The sequence below is a fragment of the Cupressus sempervirens genome, chromosome 1 (genome assembly GCF_028749045.1).
Source record: "Cupressus sempervirens isolate cs-2001-9-10 chromosome 1, ASM2874904v1, whole genome shotgun sequence".
Taxonomy (NCBI): domain Eukaryota; kingdom Viridiplantae; phylum Streptophyta; class Pinopsida; order Cupressales; family Cupressaceae; genus Cupressus; species Cupressus sempervirens.
This window is the reverse complement of record NC_143118.1, coordinates 178,645,244-178,656,068: the sequence shown is the minus strand read 5'-3', so window position 1 is coordinate 178,656,068 and position 10,825 is coordinate 178,645,244. Positions and strand designations below refer to the sequence as shown.

Here is a 10,825-nt window from a genome sequence, read left to right as displayed (position 1 = left end):
GGTCATTTCTTTATGATTATACTATTATTAAAATGATTTTATTGAACATTTTTATTTAATTTACTTTTGTTAAATTTGATTGAAATTCAAAAATTATATTGAAAAGAGGTCTTTCTTGTAAGATAACCATAAAATGATAAGCTATACCAAACACTACGAAAATGAATACCATTAATATATATATGTATATAATACATAGAAAACAAATTCCAATTTAACGCCCAATATTGTATTCCTTAGTTGGAATCTCTTAAAAATATTATCTTCGGTTCAAAATCTGATCAGGTAACTAAGTTTGATGGAAACTAAAAGCTCTACCTCATTCATACACAAATCATTTTCTAGTAGCTCACATTTATTAAAAAATAATTGAGCTATTTACTATTTTAAACAGACAATGCATAACAAGAATACATCCATAAAAATTATATAATACAAACACTCCCCTGCCGGCCTACTAACATTTTTATAATACTTAATATGAAATCTAAGAGATCTTCACGCAAAGACTTTGATTCACCAAACTTCCAAGTTTGCGACGTCCAAGGCTGAAGGTCAAATTCAGTTTTTTAACGTGGCGAACTGAGAAGAGATTCACGTGAATGAACATTTCTTTCTTGCAAGACATGTTTGCTTAATTAAGAAATGTAAATTAATTTCAGGAAAACCTGATGATGCCATGAAAGTCACGAGATGCCTGACTTTCTTGCGGTAGAGATGTGGAAATGGACAGGAAAAGCTCATCTTCATTCTCACCTATCATCGATTTCACCTTCAGATAAATGATGTTCACCAGGATTAAGGAAGCCTAACTGATTTGCGATACTTCATATTCAAACCACAGCCATCTACCCCACTTTCTCTTATTTAATTTTGGCCGTGATTGCTGCAATCTACACTAGGTTGTCAAAGTATGGCCCATTCTAATTCCTCAAATTCTTAGAACCAGATAACTAGCCTTCGAATTGGTGGAAATTAGCTTCCTTAAAATTGCTTTTTGAAATCACATTCATTTATTCTATAACAAGAAATTGTGTATCAATGTATGAGGCCTTATCATGGGTTTGAATGGATATTCATATTCATACTGTGGATGTAGTCGTCTACATATCATCTTATCATTTTATCAAAGAAAGTGAATGTGGGTTATTCATCTTTTCATAATTTTTCATATTTAGAAAATTTTATAGTTCATGATGATTATTTTATCTTATTTTTATATTAAATTGTATAAAATCTATTTATATCTAGGTTTCCAAACTTCACGATTCACTGATACTTCTTCAACTATTTCATGTGGATGAAAAATCATAAACTGTTATGGAAAACATAACACTCTTATAAAAGAACTATATTACTCTTATAAAGTTTTTTATATTGTATGTTACATATAAGTGTTGAATGAAATAAGACTTCATCACATATCAACCCTTAACATTGCACATGCTATTCCCTTGCATCGTATGCAATAGCTGGTGGTATTGCCGAATTTGAAAGATTGAAAAAAGAAGAGGTGAACTTTGTGATGACCACAAATTACGCCCTTTTATCTCATTCTTTTCACTCCTTGTTATGAAATGACTAAAGTGAAAAGGCAGCATAAGATACTGTAGTTCGATAGATGAAAAAGGTGGGAAGCATGAATGAAGAAAAGAGTGCATCGAATCCTGAAAGCCAGCGCTTGTCAAATCATGCACGCCCGTGATCGGAGGGGATGCTCAACAATGAGCATCTCTCCAAAAGCTTATATAAACCCCACTTCACCCATCCTTTCTTCACTTAGCAACTTTCTCTTGTTTTCTATATTATACAAAGGGAAGATGTCTGTAGCAAGAAAATCTTATGTTATGTCTGTTATTGTAATTGTATTGAGCGCAAGTCAGAATAGCTATGCTACAAGAGCAGTCAAGACTAAAGCTCTGCTGAGCAGTTCATGGGGTGATGAATATTATGCCTCTTCCAACTTTGTGGATGTTAGATCATTCGGTGCAAAAGGAAACGGATTTACCGACGATACAAATGTTATCTTCTACCTTAGTATCTCTAAACTATTATTTTGTTTGTTTATTATTCAATCGTGGAATTTTATTTTTTATAAATGATATGGATTACACTTCATAGAAAATTTGTTTGCTTTCAGTGAAATGTGAAGTATGATTTATCTACATCAATATTTATAGATTATATTAATTTAAGTTACACTGTCTCAATACTTTTGAAATCATATTTTCACATCAAACATTTTAATAACATCTATTATAAAAATAAAGCTTTGTTGTAAATTCTTTCTTTTGAATACTTTAACTAATAATCCTGTGGGTGAAACAGGCATTTAAGGCTGCTTGGCAAGCAGTCTGCTCCAAGGCGTCCTCAATATTACACGTCCCAGCTGCTCATAGCTTCCTAGTTGGTCCTATTGACTTCTCAGGACCTTGCAAATCAAGGATTATCTTTGAGGTATCATTTTATACTCTTTTTCCAAAACGAAGAATGTTTAGCAACAATATTTTGAATCGCGTTCCCTTATCTATGATGAGGATGCAAGCGAATAATAGAAGAAGAAAGATGATAGATGGCATATTTTAAAATTAAAAAACTTTCACATAACGAAATCCAAAAACTACAATAACATTCTTCTATATTGTAGATATAAAAATTCCTTACAGCATTCTTATAGATTGTAGATATCTAATAACTTTTAATACCTATACGGGTACAAATGATAGCTTTGAAAGACAGGCGAAACTAATGTATAAATGTTTACTATATGAATTGCATCAGCTTTATGGAACTATAGTAGCACACATGAATCCAAAGTCCGCGGCTTCCCATTTGTGGGTATGGATCGGTTTCTCCAAACTAAACGGAATAACTTTAGTCGGGAACGGTATTATAGACGGACAAGGAGCGCCCTGGTGGAAGTTGTCCCAATACGATTATGTGGTACATAAAACATTAGGTTATGCTTTCGTAGAGAACGGAGTGTTTTTCATTTCAAGCGTTGAAATAACAAATCCAAAATTATGTGTCAGGAAAGCGACGATTATGGTGACAGCTTACTGACTGTGAAGCCCACGGTGAGTCAGTAAGAAGTAAATATGTTTTGCACTTAATTGGACAAGCTTGTTTTTTCCCATGGTTGTCTCTATAGATTTGCATTATTGTTTGTAGATATTGAATTTGCTTGTGTTTTGTGTCAAGGCGTTGAGATTCTTCGGGAGCTTTTACGTGAGCGTAGAGGGCATCACAATTAAAAACAGTCCACAATTTCACCTCAAATTTGATACCTGCACTTCTGTGAGAGTGGCTGGCATAACAATATCATCTCCCGGAAACAGCCCAAACACTGATGGAATTCATGTTCAAGAAACCAGTGATGTTGAAATCCACCATTCTTCAATTGCTTGTGGTATTCTAACTGCAATAATTGTCAGTTATTTTCGCCTTGTTTAGATGTTATTTGCAAAGTTTGAAAATTATATTAGTGGAAAATGTTATTGTGTGAACGAACAGGAGACGACTGTGTGTCTATACAAACAGGTTCCTCCGGCATCCGCGTTCATAACATCAACTGCGGCCCTGGTCATGGTATCAGGTATTCTCCTTAATTTCACAATATTCTTTTCTAAGTCATCTCTATCCTTAGCTAGATCATGAAAGGTGTTACCAATGGGTTTACTTATGTGTAAAGCAATAAACTAAAAAGTGAGTTTAACTCATTCAAAATGTGAGAGATTCTATTGCAGAAAATTAATTTTTAATAGGAACTTTTAAAAGTGAATTTATAAGGGATAATTTTTGAACTTGGATAATTTAGATGTAATGTACAGTGACTTTTAAAAAGTATTTAAATACTGATTTTTTATTTTATAAATATTTGTTAATTTAATATATATATATATATATATATATATATATATATATATATATATATATATATATATATATATATATATATATATATATATATATATATATATATATATGGAGGTTCAGTTTTTTAGCTTAGGTTCTTTGGTTGACAATCAAAGACTGTCGAGGCACAATCTATATTATGATTCTTAGTGGACTTTTTGTGAGTCTTTCAACTTCACTAGTAGATTAAGGACCCTTTGACATTTTAATTATAATAATAATTCTATTCAGGTTGAAAATTATGAACTATGTGATGTAAATATCAAAATATAGATAAAATAAAGTGAGCTTTTTATCCTTATTCAACTTCTGTGAGAATCTCTATCTTTAGCTAGATAGTGAGATGTTAAGACATAGTTATATTTTTATTTAAAAAATTAAATTAACAAAATTAGTTTAAGAGATGAAGTGACTGAAATTGTTGAATGTGTAGTAAGAAAGTGAAGTTCAATTTTCAGTAGAAACATTCAAGAGTGAATTTATAAGAAATGATAGTTGAACTTTCATAATTTGTAGCTGATATAAAATGATTTGTAAGTAAATATATTTTTGAAATAATGACAGTTGATATTTTATTGATAATTTCTAATATCTTTACTATAAAATGAATTGATCTATTATTAAAATTCATAAAGACAAACTATAATTATAATCATATCTAATCTGAAAATTAAGAATTTTAATCAAATAAATCACTAAAGATCAACAATTCTACATCTACAGTGTGTAACAGCATCTTACAGAAGATGACCTTAGTGAACTCTTTATTCTGGACTAGTAGTCAACTTCTAACACTCGAATTTGTTAACTGATATCAGTATTGGAGGACTGGGAAAAGACCAATCTAAGGCTTGCGTTTCCAACGTGAGCGTCTATGACAGCAACATCCAAGATGCTTCCAATGGCGTCCGCATCAAAACATGGCAGGTTAGTCAGTTTTTGTTGAACGGTAAACCTGAAATTAGGGTTTTGAACATGGTTAGATTCTTGTGATATTGATTTTCACGTGGACAGGGGGGAGTTGGATTGGTAAAGGGCGTGTCGTTCTCCAACATACAAGTCTCCAACGTGAGGATTCCCATTGATATCAATCAATTCTACTGTGATAAAACTACATGTCGAAATCAATCATCAAATGTTTTTATAACGGGCGTGACATATCAGAAGATAATTGGGACATACGTGGAAGAGCCAATGTATTTGGCATGCAGTAAAGATGTCCCATGCACTGATTTGAAGCTGATCGACATCAATCTAAAACCTGCTGCTACATACCACAAGGATCCATACTGTTTGAATAGCTATGGACAATCCTCTGTTCAATGCCTGCTACCTGGAAGGCCCCAGAATGATCCCTCACGCTCTCAGTCACACGAGGATGCATGCTAAATCACTTGAACATGATTGTAAATACGTACTATCTACTATTCAGATTCGATATTTCTGCTACTTGTATACTTGTACCTCCTATCCTACTATATAAGTATTGAAATTATTGGCCTTTCTTGAAAATGATGTTACCTTGTTACTTCACATTTGACCTAAAGAACTTGCACTTAGATTGTTTATTGTAATTGAAATTTCCTACGTTATTGGGAGTTTGCTGAAGTGCATGTAAGACGTTTCGATATGTATTTTCCATCGGAATTTTATAATTTATAATCATATTTGATATAGTAACCTACTAACCCCACGTATTTGGACTTGATTATATTTTCCTCAAAGCAGCATGTCTAATACATTATACAATATATAAAACGCCATATAAAACAATATAAGTTGACCTAAGAGAGGAATTTCCAAAAAATAAATAAATTGGGTTTATAGTTGATGAGATTGAAAAGCAAGTTAGTCAAAGGGAAGGCTCACAAATAAAAATGAATGATATTTATCTGATTTTAAGGTGTAAACATCAAATACTAATGATTGGAACTTAGGTCAAAAGTGTTAAATAGTTAAGATTGATCTTTTTGCAAACTTAATTTTTTTGTTAGTGTGTGATGTTTAAGGGTGACATTGACTCTAAAGTTAAAAGTGTTTAATAGTCAAAGTTGACTTACCTATTTCAAGCTTCATTTTTTCCTTAGTGTATGATGTAAAATCATTAGGTTCTACAGTTTATAAGATATATTGACAAGGAAAAATGTCATTGGGACATGCACACTAGACATAACTATCTACACTAATGCTATTGTCCCTAATAGAAACATTTTGTTAAGATTACTTGCATGTATCTAAACATTACCCACCTAATTGAGTTATATTATTTAAACATTGTACATAACTATATTAATCAAAATTATTGGGTGGAAAGTTGAAATTGATGGGTTGGTTGTCACTGAAGTCATTGGTATGTCATGTGATGGAAAGTAATATTACATAGATAGGAAGCTATTAGATTGTGATGTGGATAAACTCCCTAAGGAGCAGAAGGAAAGGAATGATCTTTTCAAAATTGACAAAACCTATTACTCTCATCAATTGTAAAGAAAATATGGAGGAAGGTGTTGAGAGCCATCATGTATGATATTACTTTGGATGACACATTTATGATATCTTATGGTTATCATTTTGGTCCTTTTAACCACTTCTACAATAGTCAAAAGGTATCCCTTTTTTACTATATATATTGTTCTCTCAATTCTAGTATTAAGATAATTAAGGCTAACGAGAATAGTAATATCTTCCTTTATGAAGGGATTGTGGTATTGATTATTAACTATTTTAAAGATAAGACCTTTGAACATGTGGTTCCAAAGAAGACAATTGGCATTCCCTCTAGTTTTCCTCCTAGTGTGGAATATATGAGAGTTTTGGTGACCCTATATTGGACACAACCCTTTTGGTCTAGGTTATTTTAGCAAGGAAACTAGAGCTAGTGTTCTTTAGACAACTAAGAAAGGGGTGGTAGATTCTTATAGAGTTATAAATGGAATGTTCATAAGATTAATGAAATGAAATTGAAATAGAGAACCCTAGATATTATGTTGGACTTGTTGGGTTCCATTGTACTACAAATAATGGTACAATTGTCTCAATATGTATGAAATATGTTAGAAATGAGACTGAGGTTATGCAAGAGACTTGTTTTTTTGTAAGTTAAAAGACATTGATGATAGGATCCTAAAAGAGAGGAACTCTTTTCCTATCCTCATTGAAGCCCTAAAGAGGACTCGGGAATAGAGATATATGAATCTAAAGTCCCTTGTTGAGAGTTTCTAGACTCTCATTGTAAAGATAGAAATTTATGATAATGGCATGGTTATTATCTAGGTGATAGATGGTAAGGATAGTCTAGGGGAGGCTTATATTAGAGCTGTTAAAAGGAACTTATATTCAAAATGTGAGAGATTCTATTGTAGAAAATAAACTTTTAATCGGAACTTCTAAAAGTGAATTTATAAGGGAATTTATAAGGGATAATATTTGAACTTGGATGAATTAGATGTAATGTAGAGTGACTTTAGAACAAATATTTAAATATTGATTGTTTATTTTATAAATATTTGTTAATTTATTTATTATATAAAAACTATCTATCTATCTATCTATCTATCTATCTATATGATGGAGGTTAAGTTTTTTAGTTTAAGTTCTTTGGTTAACAATCAAAGACTGATGAGGCACAATCTCTATTATGATTCCTAATGGGCTCTTTGTGAGTCTTTCAACTTCACTAGTAAATTAGAGACCCTTTGACATCTTAATTATTATTATAATTCTATTCAGTCTGAAAATTATGAACTATGTGATGTAATACCATCATATAAAAATATAGATAAAATAAACTGAACTTTTTATCCTTATTCAACTTCTATGAGAATCTCTATCTTTAGCTAGATAGTGAGATGTTAAGACATAGTTATATTTATATTTAAAAAATTAAATTAACAAAAAAATTAGTTTAAGAGATGAACTGACTGAAGTTGTTGAATTTGTAGAAAGAAAGTGAATTCAATTTTCAGTAGAAACATTCAAGAATGAATTTATAAGAAATGATAGTTGAGCTTTCATAATTTGTAGCTGATATAAAATGGTTTGTAAGTAAATATATTTTTCAAATAATGACAGTTGATATTTTATTGATAATTTCTAATATCTTTACTATAAAAAAAATTGCTCTATTATTAAAATTCATAAAGACAAACTATAATTATAATCATATCTAAGCTGAAAATTAAGAATATTCATCAAACAAATCACTAAAGATCAACAATTCTACATCTACGTTGTGTAACAGCATCTTACAGAAGATGACTTCAGTGAACTCTTTATGATTAATAGTCAACTTCTAACACTTAGAATTTGTTTAACTGATATCAGTATTGGAGGACTGGGAAAAGACCACTCTAAGGCTTGCGTTTCCAACGTGAGCGTCTATGAAAGCAACATCCAAGATGCTTCCAATGGCGTCCGCATCAAAACGTGGCAGGTTAGTCAGTTTTTGTTCAACGGTAAACCTGAAATTAAGGTTTTGAACATGGTTAGATTGGACAAGGGGGAGTTGGATTGGTAAAGGGCGTGTAGTTCTCCAACATACAAGTCTCCAACGTGAGGATTCCCATTGATATCAATCAATTCTACTGTGATAAAACTACATGTCGAAATCAATCATCAAATGTTTTCATAACGGGCGTGACATATCAGAAGATAATTGGGATATACGTGGAGGAGCCAATGTATTTAGCGTGCAGTAAAGAAGTCCCATGCACTGATTTGAAGCTGATCGACATCAATCTAAAACCTGCTGCTACATACCACAAGGATCCATACTGTTTGAATAGCTATGGACAATCCTCTGTTCAATGCCTGCTACCTGGAAGGCCCCAAAATGACCCCTCACGCTCTCAGTCACACGAGGACGCATGCTAAATCACTTGAACATGATTGTAAATACGTACTATCTACTATTCAGATTCGATATTTCTACTACTTGTATACTTGTACCTCCTATATAAGTATCGAAAATATTGACCTTTCTTGAAATGATGTTAACGTGTTACTTCCACATTTGACCTAAAGAACTTGCACTTAGATTATTTATTTTAATTGAAATTTCCTACGTTATTGGGAGTTTGTTTATGTGCATCTAAGACGTCTCGACATGTATTTTTCATTTTAACTTTACTAGCATGCTTAAAAACTTTAATTACAATTTTAAAAAATAAAAAATTAAGCTGATAGATATATAATTTCAAGATATCTAACATTCACAAATATAAGTATATCATCAAATTATGTATTAAAAAAGTAAGAAGACTGTAAATATATAAATAAAAGCTTACTCAGTTGCACAAATTTATATGTATAAATATATGAAATGCATAAGAAGCAACAAAATTTTATGATATGAACGTTACGTAGATCAAAATTTGGATGTGCTAACTTGCACATATTCAAGTATTTTATTTGAAGTATTTGAAAATATTTATAGGTAGAAACAAATACATAGAAATGAATAATCATAGTAGAACCTAGAACTAAACAATTGAATCTAATAATACTTTTCTCTTAGATGCATAGCCAATCTTTTCTACTTCTATGACCTTACACGTAACCATATATTCATCATTGTAAGTCTCTTCTTTCATATGAACTTTAAATATGAATTTATTGAAAATAACCTTTTGTATCATTGTTGCAAGTTTGACATCATCTTATTCTTCATTTTTCAATATTTTTTTAACTCCTTTGTTGTAACACCCATAATATCTTCTCATGCTTTTCCAAAAATTGTAACCCAAGTGAAAGCTATGCGATCTTGCACTATACATTGAAGCATGTATATGTAATCACATTCTACATTTTTTTTTATCACATCTTTAACAATACCAATGACCATTTCCATCGTTGTTCACATTCTTTTTACATTGCCTATTGTAAGGATACAATTTCTACTTAGTAATTACCACATCATACAATTGCTAGAAATGCAAAAAATAAGAGAAAAACCCTAGTTTTGAAAAGTCCAAAAAAATGATTCCATTAACCATAATCAAGATTAATAACTTCATTTATCATAACAAGTATAATTATATAGCATTATCTTAAGATGCTAACCTACACGTCAACATACATCAAAATGCATGAATAAAATAATATGTCAAGACCATTATAAATACATTATCCATTAACATGATTACATCATAATGATCCTCGTGAGTTGGATTTTTTATACATCACATCAAATGTAGAGTTAAATAAGATGCCTCAAATATGTGCCCATCTACAACCTCTGGTCTCCATAGCCACTAGACATCATTCATCCATAGTTGAGATATGAGTCTAGCCAAGGTGCTTTTAGCATGCCAACCACAAAGTATTTAGCTCCCGAAGGGTCCTTCCTAAAATGAAGAATGTCCTAACCCTAGCATGAGAAACCTAGTAGCTCAAAACAAGAAGATTGGATGAATCCAATGTTGCCATGAAACATACTACTTTCCAAATATATCTACATAGCCTAATCATCACAAAATGTGATAGGGAAAATAAAAGTAACTAACATATCTACACATATGTAGCATAGAAGAAAATTGCTTTGGCCAAAATACTTTAAGAGCCAAATTTAGTCAGACCTAGTGAATAGAGATAAATAAAGCATAATATATCCATCTCTATTCAACCCATGCAAACCACATCACAACCATCCCATGAAAGACTCTAAAATGCACTCTAGACAAGAAAAAATGTATTAAAAGAAATGTAATATAACTCAAAGAATGTACTCATCTGCACTCAACATAACAATTTAAATCTTAGAAAATCTTCATTCAACATAACAATATCATTCTACAGAATGTACTTATCTACATTTAGCGTAACTATAAAATGTAGAGAATGTACGCATCTCTTAAGAAGGATTAAAAAAAGAATTCCATATTCAGTAATAACTTTCAATTGATCAATTCCC

General features: G+C 31.3%; 2 protein-coding genes across 2 annotated transcripts; both read left to right on the top strand.

Moving 5' to 3' along the window:
* The first annotated feature begins 1,790 nt into the window (after nt 1–1,790).
* LOC149576725 (polygalacturonase At1g48100-like) lies at nt 1,791–5,427 on the top strand. The gene is made up of 8 exons (XM_089819312.1): nt 1,791–2,021; nt 2,329–2,457; nt 2,782–2,943; nt 3,033–3,077; nt 3,202–3,409; nt 3,514–3,595; nt 4,734–4,842; nt 4,930–5,427. The coding sequence occupies exons 1-8, from the start codon at nt 1,821–1,823 to the stop codon at nt 5,302–5,304; spliced, it is 1,311 nt and encodes a 436-aa protein (XP_089675438.1). The 5' UTR covers nt 1,791–1,820; the 3' UTR covers nt 5,305–5,427.
* Nucleotides 5,428–6,409: 982 nt separating this feature from the next.
* LOC149576724 (polygalacturonase At1g48100-like) lies at nt 6,410–8,787 on the top strand. The gene is made up of 3 exons (XM_089795062.1): nt 6,410–6,436; nt 8,156–8,347; nt 8,443–8,787. The coding sequence occupies exons 1-3, from the start codon at nt 6,410–6,412 to the stop codon at nt 8,785–8,787; spliced, it is 564 nt and encodes a 187-aa protein (XP_089651188.1).
* Nucleotides 8,788–10,825: the final 2,038 nt, after the last annotated feature.

Bases quoted from the DNA above. Each gene is read 5' to 3' on its own strand.
- LOC149576725 (XM_089819312.1), top strand. From the start codon at position 1,821: ATGTCTGTAGCAAGAAAATCTTATGTTATGTCTGTTATTGTAATTGTA. The intron at 3,410-3,513 runs GTATTCTAACTG...GTGAACGAACAG, and splicing joins CCATTCTTCAATTGCTTGTG to GAGACGACTGTGTGTCTATA. The intron at 4,843-4,929 runs GTTAGTCAGTTT...TCACGTGGACAG, and splicing joins TCCGCATCAAAACATGGCAG to GGGGGAGTTGGATTGGTAAA.
- LOC149576724 (XM_089795062.1), top strand. From the start codon at position 6,410: ATGGAGGAAGGTGTTGAGAGCCATCAT. The intron at 6,437-8,155 runs GTATGATATTAC...GTTGTGTAACAG, and splicing joins AAGGTGTTGAGAGCCATCAT to CATCTTACAGAAGATGACTT. The intron at 8,348-8,442 runs GTTAGTCAGTTT...AAGGGCGTGTAG, and splicing joins TCCGCATCAAAACGTGGCAG to TTCTCCAACATACAAGTCTC.